Source organism: Bison bison, unplaced genomic scaffold (assembly GCF_000754665.1).
Source record: "Bison bison bison isolate TAMUID 2011002044 unplaced genomic scaffold, Bison_UMD1.0 scf7180017864451, whole genome shotgun sequence".
Taxonomy (NCBI): domain Eukaryota; kingdom Metazoa; phylum Chordata; class Mammalia; order Artiodactyla; family Bovidae; genus Bison; species Bison bison.
In genome coordinates this window covers 7,330,101-7,348,276 of record NW_011495013.1, presented here as the reverse complement: position 1 = coordinate 7,348,276, position 18,176 = coordinate 7,330,101, and the positions used below count along the sequence as shown (strand labels likewise).

The window sequence follows — 18,176 nt, the reverse complement described above, 5'->3', positions numbered from 1 at the left end:
TCTTAGTTCCCTGAGCAGAGATAAAACCCATGCTCCTTGCAGTGTAAGTGCAGAGTCCTAACCACTGGACCACCAGGGAGGCCCTGAATGGTGCGACCATGCATGGTTGGTTGCTTAGCTGTGTCTGACTCTGCGTCCTGGCAGGCTCCTCTGTCCATGGGATTTCCCAGGCAAGAATACTAGTGTTGGTTGTCATTTCTTCCTCCAGAGGATCTTCGTGACCTAGGGATCAACCCACATCTCCTGCATTGCAGGTGGATTCTTTACCTGCTAAGCATCTGAAACACTTTAAACCTAACTTTTCCCGTAGTAAAAATCTCTCTTCTGTGAATTTATTTTGATAATTTTTCAATGAAAATTCTTTTTTAAAGCAGATTATTTTCCTATGAGGGACTCCAAGAAACTTGAGTCAATCATCCATGCCATTTCTCTGAATGATTTGTACCAGGTCTGATGAGAAATCGGAGAAGGCAATGGCACCCCACTCCAGTACTCTTGCCTGGAAAATCCCATGGACGGAGGAGCCTGGTGGGCTGCAGTCCATGGGGTCGCTGAGGGTCGGACACAACTGAGCGGCTTCACTTTCACTTTTCACTTTCATGCATTGGAGAAGGAAATGGCAGCCCACTCCAGTGTTCTTGCCTGGAGAATCCCAGGGACGGGGGAGCCTGATGGGCTGCTGTCTATGGGGTCGCACAGAGTCGGACACGACTGAAGTGACTTAGCAGCAGCAGCAGTAGCAGCTGATGAGAAATAGTGTCTTTAAAGACACTCCTTATTTCATCACTGCTTGGTGTTTCATTCACTGTAAACTAAACTACCTTTTTCTAGGAACAAGAGATTTTTTGTTTCTTACATGAAATAAAGTTCCGTTTAAAATTCATATGTGTTGGGCGTCTACTGAGGGCTAGCTGCCATTCTAGGCAGGGGAGTCAAGATGCTCGAAGATGAATATATGTGGTCTCTTCCTCCACACCCTCACAACATGGTGACAGTCATGGGTCCAACCTGAGTGGCAAGAACAATTAGACATTTGGCATGTTTTAGCGAACATATAAATTCACTATCTGTGAATCAAATGACATTTATTAAGTTCATTGCAAGAGCTTGTTATTTTATAGACAAATTACCATTCAAGCTTATAGTCTTTGTGTTTACTTCTCATACAATAGATAGTTTCTAATCTTAGATTTCTGGCTACATTACTGAGGGTAATGGCTTTCATACCTGGCTCATAAACTAGTTTTGTAGATATTTGGCATAGGAGTTGCCTCTTTGGCTAAAACACAGATGGCGTTACCATTTGTTGATTGAAATTACATTTTAAGATAATATACATTTAGATCACTAGGTTTGGGCATATTTGCTTAAAAGTGTAGCTCATCGTTTTAGAGATGAGTTGTATGTGTTGGCAAATTGGCTCAGAAAGCAAAAGGAACAGCAAAAGATGAACGTTACTGTACAGTTGCTTTTTCATTTTTTTCCTGTTTGCCATATGTCACTTTTGATCTTCTCCTGGAAGAGATGTACTATGTATAATGCAATATGGAGATTACCAAGCATTTATACTTTCAAAATTACATTTTCCATGGTATACAGGAGTCAAAACTTGTTAAGAAGAAAGAAATCCTCCCTTTATATTGTCATTCTTTTTTTACTTTGTTTGATCAAAGCCATAGTTATTTCACCTTCACATCTATTGCAAATTACCTTTCCTTCTGTCTCCAGGGTGTAAGGAGAGAGATCTTTGGGAATGTCCATCCAGTAAACAATGTCTGAAGCACACAGTCATCTGTGATGGGTTTCCAGACTGCCCTGATAACATGGATGAAAAAAACTGCTGTAAGTACTTATTGGGCATTTGTCAATGTGACATTTTATTTTATTTTTTTTTTGACATTTTATTTTAAACATTAATTACCCCTCATTTTGGATAAGTGAGAAATTTGGAAATACATGTCAAAAGCTTTTTGTATTTTCAGACTTTTTGACTAAAACTTCACTTGGAAAAATATATGCCAAATACAATCAAATGTGTAAAACATATGCATGATGATATTGGTCTAGAAGCATCCTTAGGGAGAACCAATAAGAAAAGAAGGTGTCTCTTCCGGGCCACTTCTCTTCCAGGTTAGGACATGAAGCCTTGGATGGCAGGGTTTGGTCAGGAACCACCTTGTAAAGTACAACCTACAAAACCACAAGCCGAAACGCTGATTTGAGATGCCATGTTTGCTCCTGGGCTAATAACTGTACTCAGGAAAATACAATTGTAGTGAGAAAAATGCCATGTCTTATTTAAACGACTTAGGATTCTTTCCCTGGACAGGGGCTGGTGTGGAGGCCTGAATAAAAATCGGATTCCCTTAAGAAAGGAGAAAGAAAAGTAATAGATGTTAGATAGGCAATTAAGGAGTTTGGCTATAGTTTTTAAAAACCCAAGAGAAGATTAGTGTGTGACTCTGAGAGTCACTTAATACTAGAGATTAAAAAAGATAAAACTAACCATTTATGTGGACAGAGCTGGGTTTCATCCTAGAGTGACTCCAGTCTGCTCATGCCCAGTGCTCAGCTCAAGCCACTTCAGAATTTAGTTCTGTGCTGTCATCTTTGGGATTTCTGCTGCTCTGGGTGCCACTTTTTCAATCCTGTGGTTAGAACTAGAGAGCTTAGTCACTTGGAGATAGTAGAGCTGTTTAAATGCTTGCTGTTTGTGTGGGTGGACATCTCAGAAATGAGATCGTACCAGCTTTGCTCCTCTGTATTGACTCTTACTGGAAGGCCTCGGCCACCACATCTTTTCCTCCTTTGATGCACCTGTTGGCAAACCGTGAGATGCCTGTTAGTGAAAATCCCATCCATTCCTAAAATGTTTGTCTCCTCCCTTCTTGTTCCCCTACCAGCGTTTTGCCAAGCTGATGAGCTAGAATGTGCAAACCACGAGTGTGTGTCACGTGACCGGTGGTGTGACGGTGAAGCCGACTGCGTAGACAGTTCCGATGAGTGGGACTGTGGTGAGCTGCTTGTTTCTGCCATCTGCTCTGACGCCTGGCAGCCATTTAAGTTAAATGAATCCTAACTGGTTTTATGGATCTTACTAACCAAGTTCATCTATTCTACTTTACTACTGTAAAAGCAGTCAGCCGTGATTTGTAATGCCGTTTCCAACTCACAGAACACATCCCCCCAGGTTACTTCTCTATTGTGTGTCTTACATATGAAAATATTTGGGTTCAAATTTTTATGATCATATAACTTCCCATATGAATATAATTTTAAACTCTATCATCCCCCAACTTTAACATTTATCAATAGTTGGTCATTCTTATATCACTGACACTACCTGGAATAAGATATTAGCGTGGCCTTTCTGTCTGCCCTATATTCTTGCTCCAAATCCAGATGAGATTTCTGTCTATCTACTACCTTCCATGCACAGGACTTAAAGGCATCTCCCATTGGTGTTCCACTGTTGCAGTTTATAATCTTGAGTTTGGTTCTTTCTGTCATCCTACACTTATCCCTCTTTCCATTCCCTTGGTCCTTATTTTGGCATCGTCTGGCCAAATCATAATTATGAAAGGTATTGTCATTAATTGTGCAATGTTTCCATAAATGATCTGTGGTGTATGAAGTACAGAGGATTCTCTTTTATAAAAGAAGAATTAGCCCATATGCCACATTAATCCCAAATTAACATCACTCACACATTTACATTCTCAAAGACCTTCTTGAAAGGAAACAATTTGAATGATGTTACAACTAGCTCCTTCTTATACAAATCATTGGATAAACTCATGGGAATGGGACTGCCTCTGGCCATCTTCTAACTCATAATAAAAAGTTGAGAATTGCCTGTCCATTTCCCTGAGTCTCTAGTTCTTGGAGGGCAGACAACACATCTAACTCATTTTCTAGTCCTCTGCCACGTGGTGATCACTATGGTTTGCAGAGTGGAAAAATTCACCAAATAGTTTTTAGCTAAAAGAAATAAAAATAAATGTCTGCAAGTAAAATAAAGCCATGTTATCATGTGGTTTCATGAGAAGAGATGTTTTAAATTAGAGTGCCCCTCCTTTTTTTCCCCACTCAGTGACCCTCTCTGCAAACGTGAACTCCTCATTCCTGATGGCTCGCAGATCTGCCATGGAACACCACGTGTGTGCGGATGGCTGGCAGGAGACCCTGAGTCAGCTGGCCTGCAAGCAGATGGGTTTAGGGTAAGGTCAGTAGTTTGTAGCCCTGATGAATTTCTCAGAGGGCTTCATGGGACTTGGCAATAATGTCTTCCTTATGAATTCCGGGTGAGTTAGTGCTCTCACACCCAAAAAGCACAGGAAATGGATCAGGTGAGAGGGCTGTTTTTAATTACAGGCACCTGCTCTGAAGAGTGTGGGTTGAAAACCTACTTTAATAAAGCCTCTAAAAGTAAATGAAGTGATTGTATTTTAAGGACTTCTGAAATGAAATTCTTTTGTTATTTATAAAAGCATTAAGATGGTTTCTTCGGAGGAATCTGATGGAGAAATCTTGCAATTTTGCCCCAAGAGAGTATTGAAAATGCATTTTTAAGCAACACACATTTTTCAATAAGTTGAGAAATAGAACATGAAGTTGCTGGTATTTCAATTTACCCTATGTATTGCAGAAAATGTAAATCAGGAGTTCACCATTTTTGCTTGTTAGAATGAAAAGACAATCACTCTGGCTTTGATACACACACACTGAAATCAATACTTTGAAAGTGGGATTCTTGGTGTGTAAGGCTTTCTTTTCTAGTTCTGTTGGGATTGGAAAACAATAATTGAAAGGTCTTAGAATATATGTGTAAGTGTGTGTGTTTATACAATTAAACATATAAACACACATATTTTTTTCTTTTACTGATGATGAATGTGAGGTTTGGGGGAAATATAGAAATGATAGAAATAAAAAGTTATAAAATTCTAGAGTAAAAGACTGAGTTAATGTCATTTCCCAGTATTCCACTGAGCAAACTTGAAATATTTTACAATAATGAGCCATCTAATTATGGGGTAGCAACCTGCAGCACATTCTTGTTATCCCAGTTTGAAGAATTATGTAAATACTAGCATCTTCAGCCTATTCTTCCCATGTGAAGTCCTACATCTTTGGAAAATTGAGTAACTGTTGTAATAAGAGAGCTTTAAACTTTGCCAGAGTGGAAAAATTATATTTGTCAAGATCCATTAAACGGTACTTCATTTTCACAACTTCCTCATTGTGTCTAAATGAAAGGAGTTGTGATTGTGATCAGAGATAAATTAAATGCCTTTTGGAAGAGCGTTACTTTCCTCTCGCCAGACACAGGGTAATTTCTTAATATGGAAACCTGATTACATAATGACACAACTCCACTGAGAGTTCGAAGGTAAAGTTGGAACTACAAAGATTTTATAACCAGAAAATTCTCTTGACAAGCCACTCTGTTCTGTTGTAAACAGAAGGAATCATTTTTAAAATATTCTGCTTTATATTTCTCCTAATTTGGGGGATACTAAATTTAAATTTCTTATTGTGGAAAAAACACATGTCATAAAACTCACCATTTTAACCATTTTAAAGTGTACAATTCAGTGGCATTTAGTGTATTCATAATGTTGTGGAAACATCATCATTATCTGACTTCTTTCACTAAGCATAATGTTTTCATGCATCCATGTATCAGTGTTTTATTTCTGTTTATGGCTGAATAATATTCCATTATGTGGATACACCATATTTTAAAAATTGCTTTATCTAGTTTTATTGTTGGTGGTGCTGCGTCTTTGTTGCTGCATGGACTTTCTCTATCTGTGGCAAGTGGGGGCTACTCTAGTTGCTGTGTGCAGGCTTCTCATTGCAGTGGTTTCTCTTGGTGCAGAGTATGGGCTCTAGGGCATATGGACTTCAGTGGTTGCAGCATGCGGGCTCAGCGTCTGCAGCTCCTAGGTCTAGAGCACAGGCTCAGTAGTTGTGATGCATGGGCTTATTTGCTCCACAGCATGTGGGATCATCCTGGACCAGGGATAGAACCAGTGTCTCCTGCATTGGCAGGCAGATTCTTTACCACTGAGCCACCAGTGAAGCCCCTTATTTTAAATCTATTGATCCATTGATGAAGTATTCATTTTAGTGGTTTCTGGTTTTGGCTATTGTGTGTATATAGGAGTTTTAAAAAATCTCTTTACTCCATTGTTTCATTTCTTTAACATAGTGGGAAAATCTTTGCAATATCTTGGATATTTAAAATCTAGATAGACGTTTGGATTTTTTAAAAGATAACTGTATTTCATAGGAGGGATAGGAAAATTTGAGAGAGCACAGTATGGTTGAAAAACCATAATTGTTATATGCCTGAGTTAATGGGTAAGAAGTGATTCATCTTCCAAGGAAGTGAGTACAAAAGGTAATATTAGGTTTCTTTTTTAATATACTTTTGGATTGCCTTTGAATTTACTCTTCAGTGTACATGGGTGGCTCATGAATTGACAGATATCTAGAAAGTCAGGCTGGGGCAGGAATAAAGATCATTGGCAGGACAAGGCCAAATTCTTACCATGGGACTAGGATACTTAGGAACTGTGGTTACCACTATGCTTGGAGACCAGTTGCTGTGCTGCAAACTCACAGTTCTGCCACTGGTATTTCAAATTAACACTTAAGTAATCCTGCATCTTTGAGTCATTCCCTCCAGATCCAAAGTCCCTACTACTAAGGTCTCTTTGGCCATGACTAGTCACTGACCTATACTCCAGCTGTCAGAGAGAGGAGAGAGGAAAGAGCTGTCCTCCTCTAGCTTCTGGGGTGGAGTAATCACTCTATGGACCTGCCTTGGTACTGCTGAACAGAGTGTGCATCCAAATCTTGAAGTGTAAAAAATAATCCCAACTAGTTCTATTCCATATCTTTCTCCTATTGTTTTTTGAGCATCTGCTTATGGACCTTGCACAGGAGTAGGCATTGTGTGGAGGATGCAAAGGTGAATAACATCATCAAAGAGCTTATAACATAATGGGGAAGACATATCAGTAAATAATCAGTTTTTAAAAGGAAAATCTTTTTGTCATCTGAGAAAGCTTCATTTATAGCGTGGCATTCCTATTAAAATTGTATAAGAAAAATATTCAACTCTAATATTACCTTGATAATATAATATAGATTCATTAAATCGTTCACTCATTCAGTAAACATTTATAGAGAAAAGCACTGTAGTATAGTATCCAAAACAAACATACCTTAAATCCAAAGAGATCATTCATCTACTTGAGGGGGTATATTTTGGAACTAGTTTGTTAAAAATGCAGATCTACACCAAGTGACACGTTTTGCAGGGATTCTATTGAAATGCTTTCATGATAGAAGCTTTCATGATTAAAAACACCTGCACTTAGAGTTTTCTCAGACCAAAATTATGCTTCCCATGTCTAAGAGCAGAAATGCCAGACTCTCAACTAAGTGCTTGTCCAAATGAGAGGACTCAGAGTTCTCTTCTGAAGCTGAAAGACATTTTACCTCCATCTGTAGGTATCTCTGGAGTTCACCCCAGCTGGAAGTATGATGGCTCTTTGATTGGATAAGGGTATAAATCAAGCCCCTAAATTCTCATGACAGTATATTGACTTTGCTACCTGCGTATCCAGTATCAAAAACATATGGACATTTATTTAATCAGCAATACAAATCAGAATTTAGACTGCCTCCTAATGCTTGCCAAATGTTCAGTTGAGACATCTGGTATTTGGGGAAGTTGGTCTAAAGAAATGTGATTCTTTGTGTCTCTTGGCCTCATCAGCTTATCTTTATAAAAGTTAGATCATCTGGAAATAGGCTATACTATTTTGGCAAAAATTCCTTTATAGAGTTAGTTGCAATTTGATTTTATGCCCTAATCCTTTAGAGTTGGTCAGTAGAAGAAACATCCTTCCAAAGAATGTTTCTGTGTCTTAGGCAAAACTGCAAAGACAGCATCTATTGTATTACCTAATAGCCCCTGATATAAGATTCACATCATAATTTTTCCTAATGTGTATTCCCAGGACAAAGTTTCTAACTTCAGAATTCATTTGTCATGTATGAACTGTTTAATCCAGGATGGTTTCCTTATTGATTGACTTCCATGAACCTCAAAGACAGATCCAGTCACCTGTAGTAATAAATCTAGCCCAGGATGCTGGGCCTGTACCTGTAAACTATGAAAAGGAAGCTCAAAGCCTTGTAGTTTTTTTTAAATTAAGATATAATTTAGATACCATAAAATTCACAGTTTAAGTGTACAATTCAGTTGTTTTTAGTATCTTCACAAGGTTATTGTAACCGTCATCACCAATTACAGAGTATTTTCGTCAAAATAGAAGCCCCATTTTCAATAGCAGTCAGTCCCCATTTCTTCTCCTCAGCCCCTGAAAAATACTGATTTACTTCCTGTATCTATGGACTTGCCTATTGTATACATTTCACATATAGAATCATGCAATATATGCTTTTTTTGTCTAGCTTCTTCAGCATAGCATAATCTCTTAAGATTCATCCATGTTGTATGTTGTATCAGTTTGTCAATCCTGTTTATGGCTGAATAGTAGTCTATTGAGTAGATAGAACCACCTTTTGATTATCCATTCATCAATTGGTGGCCATTTCGGTTGTTTCCACTTTTTGGCTCTTATGAATGATGTTACCATGAACAGTTATGTATAAGTTTTTGCGTGAACATATGTTTTCAATTCCCTTGGGTATATATCTTAAGACTAGAATTATTGGGTCAAGTGGTAACACTCTGTGTAACTTTTGAATAACTACAGAACTGTTTTCCAAAGGGGCCACACCATCTTATACTCCACCAACAATGCAGAAGAGTTCAAATTTCTCCATCTCCTCACCAACACTTTTTCATATCTTTGATTGTGAGTATTCAGTGTATTCAAAAATGATATTGTTCATTTTTTGATCTGGGTGGCCAAGAGAGCGAATGTATAGAGAGAAGATAAGAAGACCAAGAGCTGAGCCCTCACATTAAGAGGATCAGAGAAGAGAAGTAGCAAGCTAAAGGAGATGAGAAAGAATTACCAGTGGGGTGGGAGTATGTTGTATCCTGAAAACTGAGTGAGGAAAGTCTATAAAGGAAGAAGTGATGGTCAGTTCTATCAAATGCTGTTGAGAAGTAAAATAAGGACTGAAAATGACTATTAGTCAGCAACATGCATGTCATTGACATGAGCAGTTTCAATAGAGCAAGGGAGCAAAAGCCTGAGAGATAGTATGATAAGAAAAGAGAAACAAAAGACAGTAAGTATAGAACTTTTTTGAGCAATTTTGCCAAAAAGAGAAGCAAAGAAACATGGGCAGTGCATGGTGAGGGAAATAGCATTAGGAGATCTTTGGTGCCTCTATTTCCCTGAAAGCTCTCACTATTCCATGACTGAATTCTATTAAAGGCCTACCTGCTATAGTACAATCATGTCCAATTGCTATAGACTGAATGTTTATGTCCACTCTAAATTCCCAAGTGAAATCCTAACCCCAATGTGATGGTGATAAAAGGTGGGGCTTTGGAAGGTGATTAGTACATGAGGGTGGAGCCTTCAAGAATGGAATTAGTGCCCTGATATAAGAGATCTCAGAGAGTTCCCTCCAGCCTTCCATCATGTGATGACACAACAAGATGGCCATCTATGATTGAGGAAATGGGCCTTCAGTTCAGTTCAGTTGCTCAGTCATGTCTGACTCTTTGCAACCCCATGGACTACAGCCTGCCAGGCTTCCCTGTCCTTCACTGTCTTCCGGAGTTTGCTCAAGCTTATGTCCATCACATTGGTGATGCCATCCAACCATCTCATCCTTTGTTCCCTTCTCCTGCCTTCAATCTTTTCCAGCATCAGAGGCTTTTCAAATGAGTCAGTTCGTCACATCAGGTGGCCAAAGTATTGGAGTTTAAGCTTCAGCATCAGTCCTTCCAATGAATATTCAGGACTGATTTCCTTTAGGGTTGACTGGCTTGATCCTGCAGTCCAAGGGACTCTTGAGAGACAGAAATAAATTATTTTTGGTCAAAAGTCCTCTTTCTTTCCATTTTTTAAAAACCAAATAAATTTAGATTGTTTTCCTCATCTGGTAGGCCTGCTATAAGCTAGATCATCTCTTTTTCTTCAAATTCATATCCTTTTACATTCTTCTTCTCTTTCCAGACTGGTCTTTTATCTGTGCTTTACAGGCACATTCCTTCCTGCTGCTGCCTCTGGGTCCACAGATGATTGTTTTTACATTTCCTATTCAAATTCTTCAGGGCCTTGCTCAAGCCTCATGACTTCTATGAAGCCTTTCTCATCCCCTTGACTTCTTTTGTCCCTAAATTTCCTGTGGTTACTTAAAAATCAATACAACATGATAGCTCTCTTAATTCTACAATGATATATATCATTCACATTTTTTGATTCTTCATTTATTTCCCAGAATAGTTTACACAGAATAATAATGACCAACCTTACTTATATGCCAGGCTGTTCTGAGTACTTGATATGTATTATCTCAATTTATCTACATTATTATAAGACAAGTAGTATTGTTATTTCTACTTTACATAATGAAGAAACTGATGATAAGAAAAGTCAAGGAACTTACTAGGTTGCAGAAAAATACAGAGCTAGGATGTAAGTCCAACTAAGGGCAAAAGACCTCTTTGATGTGAGGAGTAGATCTGATGAGGCACCCAGTTCTTCAGTAAACATGCCATGATTGATGTGGTCACCCAGCTTCTCAAACATAAACCTCATTTAGTATTGCCTTGTATGGGAGTTATGTGGCAAGTCTTAATTACCTAGTGATCTTATCATGAAAGAGCATGTATAAGGATATGAATTTCAAGAAAGAGAGATGAACTAGTTTATAGCAGCCCTACCAGTTGAGGAAAATAGTCCAAACTTATTTGGCTTTAAAAAAAAAAAATAAAAAGGTCACCTAGTGATCTTATCATTGTAGGATTTTTAAGTAAATAGCAGTGAGGAGGTGGTAATGGTGGTGCAAATTCATCATGCAGGACCATGATCCAAATGTTTCTCACATTTTGGAAAGTCACATAGTAATAAGTACATGCTTGGTTTATTCTAAGTAGAAATCAGGTGAAGCAAATCCACAAAACGCTGTTTTCTTTTACATGTAGCTTCGTAACTTCTCTGGCAGATATGTGGTTTGGGCACGGGGAAAAAATTCTTAACACATTCCCAAGAAGCTGCCGGTTATATGACTGTCTGGCTGAGAAGAAAATCATAAAGTCCAATGTGTAAATGTAAAATTCTCTGAAATATGCTCTACTGGGGCGAGCAAGAAGAATAATTTGCCAGAAAAGTTGCTGCATCCTAAAGGAAGAGGAAATATTTTTTAAGTTCTTCCATGAGAAGAATCTTCCATGAGATGATGCTGTTAAAGTGCTACACTCAATTTGCCAGCAAATTTGGAAAACTCAGCAATGCCCTTAGGAATGGAAAAGGTCAGTTTTCATTCCAATACCAAAGAAAGACAATGCCAAGCAATGTTCAAGCAGCTGCACAATTGTGCTGATTTCACATGCTAGCAAGGTAATGCTCAAAGTCCTTCAAGCTAGGCTTTAGTAGTATATGAACCAAGAACTTCCAGGGATACAAGCTGGATTTATAAAAGTCAGAAGAACCAGAGATCAAATTGCCAACATCTGTTGGACCATAGAAAAAGCAAAGGAATTCCAGAAAAACATTTACCTCTGGTTCATTGACTATGCTAAAGCCTTTGTGTGGATCACAACAAACTGTGGAAAATTCTTAAGGAGATGGGAATACCAGACCACCTTACTTGCCTCCTGAGAAACCTGTATTCTGGTCAAGAAGCAACAGTTAGAACTGGACATGGAACAACGGACTGGTTCAAAATTAGGAAAGGAGTACATCAAGGCTTTATATTGTCATCCTGCATATTTAATATGCAGTATACATCTTGTGAAATGCCAGGCTGGTTGAAGCACAAGCTGGAGTCAAGATTGCCAGGAGAAAAATCAGTAACCTCAAATATGCAGATGACATCACCCTTCCAGCAGAAAGCGAAGAGGAACTAAAGAACCTCTTGATGAAGGTGAAAGAGGAAAGTGAAAAAGCTGGCTTAACATTCACCATTAAAAAAGGAAAATCATGGCATCCGGTCCCATCACTTCATGGCAAATACATGGGCAAACGATGGAAATAGTGACAGACTTTATTTTCTTGGGCTCCAAAATTGCTGCAGATGGTGACTACAGCCATGAAATTAAAAGACACTTGTTCCTTGGAAGAAAAGCTATGACCCACCTAGACAACATATTAAAAAGCAGAAACATCACTTTGCAAACAAAGGTCCATATAGTCAAAGTTATTGTTTTTCCAGTAATCATATGGATGTGAGAGTTGGACCATAAAGACAACTGGGTGCTGAAGAACTGATGCTTTCAAACTTTGAGACTGGAGAAATTCTTGAGAATCCCTTGGACAGCAAGGAGATCAAACCAGTCAATCCTAAAACAAATCAACCCTGAATATTCATTGGAAGAACTGGTGCTGAAGTTGAAGCTCCAGTACTTTGGGCACCTGACTCAAAGAACTGACTCATTGAAAAAGACCCTGATGCTGGGAAAGATTGAGGAGAGGAGGAAAAGTGGGTGACAGAGGATGAGATGGTTGGATGGCATCATCAACTCAATGGACATGCATCTGAGCAAACTCTGAAAGATAGTGAAGGACAGGGAAGGCTGGCATGCTGCAGTCCATTGGGTTGCAAAGAGTCAGATACAACGGAGTGACTGAACAACAACAAATGAGACCACTAGGTATGAAGCTTTAATAAGCGAGAGCAAGGTGAGCCTACCAGTTGTCCTAAGAGCATGTCCACATGATCACTATTAGCAAGCTATGCCAAGAATTCAGATTATTGGTTAGCAAACTGAATCTCAAACTGTCTCCTTTGGGCTAATGAATAATTTATGAAATGAAATGGAAACTTCTCAGTGGTGTAGGGAAATTTGCCATTATTAACTATAAACTATGTAAGATCCTGGGTTAATCACATTTTTATTTACTCTGTTACTTTCCATTTTGTGATAAAAAATGTTCATCATTAAAAATGAACTCACATCAGGATTTGTAAAGCCAAAGATGGTTTCCATGAGTTCTCCAGAATTAAGTACTGTCAAAACACACCTTTCCACCAAAAATACAGGGCTACTTGTGAGCAAGAAAGTCTTGGAATGGGGAATAAGCAATTTCTTTGAAGTCTTTGGGGCATCAGATTCTCTAGTCATCATTACATATTGCTGTTGGGCATGAATATGAATGGGTCCTAGGTAGATAAGAACATGATTTACGTCTTGAGAATCCATCAGAAATTGACCAGAAAGACCTGTGTTATCTCTCTTAAAAGTCCTTATATGGCAGCCTGTGCCTTTTGGAACTGTACCAGAGATTCCCGGAGATGACTTGACTTTTCCATGTTGTCTTTGAAACCTACTGCAATCTGGCTTGCTTTTTACTCCCAAGACAGAGTTTATAGCAATATTATCTAAATGCCAAACCCACTGGTCTTTTCTTTTAATTTGTACAGTTTGGAATCAAAATCCAATTTCTTACTTTGGCTTACAAGGCATAATCTGGAAGCTGCCTCCCTCTCTGACCTATCTTCTAGCACTTTGCATTTGTCTGCTAAACTTTAGATGCATTGACCTTATTACTGATATTCCAGTGCTATAAACTTATTCCCATCCCAGACGCCTCGGCTTCACTGTTACTTTGTTCAGAAAGCTGGTCTCTAGACCTTAACAGGATCACATCCATCTCATCAATCATGTCTCAGCTTGAATATCAACTGCTTACAAAGGTCTTGACAACCCTCATTGGAGCAGCTTTCACAGTTACCAAGGTACTCTCTATTTGCTTCCACTGTCTTCTTCACAGCATCTACCAGTATCAGAAACTATTTTTTTCACATATTTGTAATTTGTTCCTCTCACTAAAGTATGTAAAATAGCTCCTTGAGAGGGCCATTCTATCTGATATAACACCAATGTGCTGCCTCGATTTCCATTCTAACATATTAGCCTTATTAATTATCAGTTTTAATCCTTGTCCATCTGACTATGTCATTTGTTTAAATTCTGTTAGGGTGATATTCCTTCAGCACTGAGTAAAGCAAGTTTACTTAATACTGAGTATTAACCCATTATTTCAATCATGAACACAAGTCTAATTTCTACCCAATTGTGTACCCTTCCTACATCTTCCAAAAGCTAACAAACTAACATGTAGATCTTGACTCTGAGGCATAATAATCTTTTGAACTAAAAATTTCAAGTGAAGTCACTTGGAGCAGACTTTTGTTGTGCTGCTTCTCTGCATTCCTCCCTTCCTTGGGGACCTGCATCCCTTAATTTTGGGGACTTACTTTAGTTCCCATTTGATCCTTGGGATCCAAAAGGGAGCTGCCATCTTTAGACATGATCCACTTTTCTTGACTTCAGTGATTGGTAGAAGGGTAGGTGATACCTCACTCAAGCTGGACGAATCAAAGAACCTCACTCTTGGGCAACAGTGATTGGTTTTGTGATAAAGTCCTTCAATAAGATTTAAGTAGACATTGGCAAAAAGACTCCTTTTTGGTCACAAAGATGAATGGATTTGAGTTTAGAGCTGCAGACAGCCTGTCCCCTAGCTTGTGGAAAAGTCACTTGGAGGTCACTAAAACCACCCTCCCATCTCTTCTCCCTCCTTCTCACTGATGGAAGTGGATATGAGAAATGGAGGGTCCTGAAGGTACTTGGTCCTCAGGCACCAGCTATCCTAAAGGTCCTCCCCATCGCTTTAGTGGCTGACTGCATTTCCACATTTTGATATTGAGCTATTCTGTCACTATTTTGGGTTCTAAAATGCTCATTTTTTTTGTTGATGTAATAAGTGAATTTTTTTAAGCCCTGAAACTTGCGTTATTTTATACTGTAGCATACCCAGTATCATAGTCTGTCTTAACATTTTGAATTGAGTAAAGGTACACTTTCTGTGGGCTTCCCAGGTGGCTCAGTGGGAAAGGATCCACCTGCCAGTGCAAGAGACACAGTTTTGATCCCTGAATAGGGAAGATCCCCTGCAGGAGGAAATGGCAACCCACTCCAGTATTCTTGCAGGATGAGCCCATGGACAAAGGAGCCTGGTGGGCTACAGTCCATGGGTTGAAAAAGAGTCAGACACAACTCAGCAACTGAACAGCATGCACACACTTTCTATATACCTATGATCTCGAGATAAGAGAGAAAAGAGCAATTGACATAGCAAGGATCCTATTAGAAAAATAAATTCTACCTTGGCTCCCAGACTTTCTGAACCAGTGGAATAAAAAATGGCATATTACAATTAAACCTGGTAATCTCTACACTCATGAACTGATAGAAGGCAAAGACAAACAGGAAACACTTTCTAAACAACTAAATAAGTTGCTGTCAAGAAAATACTGAGTCTCTGTCTCTTAAAAAAGAAAAAATATAACTGTCCCCAAAGTTTTCCTCCAACGTATCAAAAAAGAAATGGGATTTTTTTTTTTTGAGATAAAATAGCTAGAAGGAAATACTTGGTCTACTATAGATTCTGAAAGAGGTATGTACTTATGCTCAAAAATATACTTACAGTCTGACATCAATTACTGAGTTTGTTTTATAAGTTTGAATTCTTATAGATGATCAAATAAATGACTTTAAAATTTTATGACTGGTTTATTTTTATACTTTTACCGGTGTTTATTTTAAATAGTGCTTTATGTGTTAGTTTTATTTTTTAATTTATATTAAATGATAATGCATATTTAATAGGTACAGTTTTATAACTTTATATTAGAAATGAATTATTTAGTTCCATTGATTTATTTTATGAAATATGAACCTGTTATAATTTAATTTTATAATCTATTACTTCTTTTTCTTGTTTATAGATGGTTTTTGTCACTTCTACCTATAAATCATGGCCTAATACAATTATTATACTCTACCTCTGAGGTAGACAAATGAATGAAAATATATATTTTCAGTAAAGATTATATACAATAAAAATATTTTTAACTACTTAATTTACTGGGAAAATAATTCAGACTTTATGGTTTTCTTTGAAACATTTCTGTTGATGGCAGTCTTTGTTGTATAAAGCATAAGCTCAGCTATCTAACCAGACAAATGATTCTATAGTCATGTTCACTGGCATGTGTTTGAAACTCATGATGCCTTTCCATCAGTATTTCTAAACCATCCTTCTACCTGGCAAAATAATTTTACTATCTTTTACTACTAACATGTTATCTATAGGAACCAAACAGAGATAATAACATGACAGGGTATAAGAAAAGATTTTTGAAATCAGATATAAAATAGTTAATAGAAATTTTCCAAGTTCTGAAGAGGATATTTAGAATTGCAAATAATATATCCACCACACAAGGCATTTATATTTCAAGACTAACCATCAGTTCCCAAGGTCGAAGACTCATGCTTTCCCCAAGCAACAGATACTATAGAGCAGTCCTCATCCTTCCACTGCAATGGAAGGTAAGTCTAGGTAAGTCCTGCGCTACTGTGTTGCTGTCAGAAATAAAGAAGCCCTCGACTTTAAGGGGTTTGTGCTGAGCTTCATTTTTTAGGTAATCGGTCCTAACATAATTGTAACACAAGGAAGATATGCCTTATTACTAAATACCAAGTAACCTGAGAATGTGATAAAAATAGGACAGATTAAACAGATTAAAAAAAAAATAGGACAGATAAAAACAGGACAAAAATAATCTAGAGATCTGATTATTCACCTAAGCCTTACAGAATTCCTTTCAGAATATCAGGATGATTTGGAATCCTAGGTATGTTGTATCTTCTCATTTCAGTAGAAGTGGGGTGGGTTTATGTTATACAATTTTTATTTGTGTCTTATGGCCACACATTTCAAGAAGCAAATTGGAGTGAAAATCTCTTGCATTTGTGTGCAGTACTGCCTTTAGATCCAGAGCAGAGGGGCCTTGTGCTGGAGCCCAGGACTTAGAGCAGTGTTTCTCAACCAGCGGTTGCCCCAAGGGGACATTTGGAATTGTCAGTAGACCTTTTGATTGGCAGTCCAGGAGTGGTGTGGAGATATTGGCATCTTGTGGGTAGGAACCAGGGGTGATGCTAAACACCCTACAGTGCTCAGGACAGCCCCATATAGCAAATAATTACCTGGCATCAAATGTCAGTAGTGCCAAGGGTGAGAAAGCCTGATTTAGAGGGACCACTGTGGTCTTTCTCCTCAGCTATGCCTCACCTCATGGGGCATAGAGTCTGTCCATCAAGAGGTGTGCCCACCTGGAGTCTGATGCACTGTATTCAAAGTGTGGTCTCAGGCCACAGCATCTGTATCACCTGGGGTCATCTTAGGGCAATTTAGGAGCCTCATCTCAGACTTATCAAACCTAGAAGTCTAGGTATGGGGTCAACAACCTTTGTTGTCACTGGTCCTCCAGTGATTCGAATGAATGCTCAGGTTTGAAAACCACTGATTTAAGGAGTCCAAGCTTTCTTTCTATATTTGACTTGAAAGTTATCTTGATCAAAATGGGAAGATAGAATAATTTTCTTTAACAGCTTGTTAACTAAAATTATAATATCTAATATATTATCTAATATGATATAGTATCAGTTCAGTTCAGTCACTCAGTCATGTCTGACTCTTTACAACCCTATGGACTACAACACACCAGGCCTCCCTGTCCATCACCAACTCCCAGAGCTTGCTCAAATTCATGTCCATCAGGTCGGTGATGCCATCTAACCATCTCATCCTGTCATCCCCTTCTCCTCCCACCTTCAATCTTCCCCAGCATCAGGGTCTTTTCAAATAAGTCAGTTCTTCGCATCAGATGGCCAAAGTATTGTAGCTTCAGCTTCAGCTTCAGTCCTTCCAATGAATATTCAGGACTGATTTATTTTAGAATTGACTGTTGGATTTCCTTGCAGTCCAAGGGACTGTCAAGAGTCTTCTCCAACAACACAGTTCAAAAGCATCAATTCTTTGGTGCTCAGCTTTCTTTATGGTTCAACTCTCACATCCATTCATGACTACTGGAAAAACCATAGCTTTGACTAGATGGACCTTTGTTGGCAAACTAATGTCTCTGCTTTTTAATAT

At 38.3% G+C, this 18,176-nt stretch overlaps 1 protein-coding gene across 1 annotated transcript in view; it reads left to right on the top strand.

Annotated features, from left to right (window-relative positions):
* Positions 1 to 18,176, top strand: part of CORIN (corin, serine peptidase) — a 309,309-nt gene that overhangs the window by 244,894 nt on the left and 46,239 nt on the right. Inside the window, exons 14-16 of the mRNA XM_010858877.1 lie at positions 1,729 to 1,842; positions 2,904 to 3,014; positions 4,094 to 4,220. Coding sequence (XP_010857179.1) covers positions 1,729 to 1,842; positions 2,904 to 3,014; positions 4,094 to 4,220 — 352 coding nt within the window. The remainder of the gene's footprint in view (positions 1 to 1,728; positions 1,843 to 2,903; positions 3,015 to 4,093; positions 4,221 to 18,176) is intronic.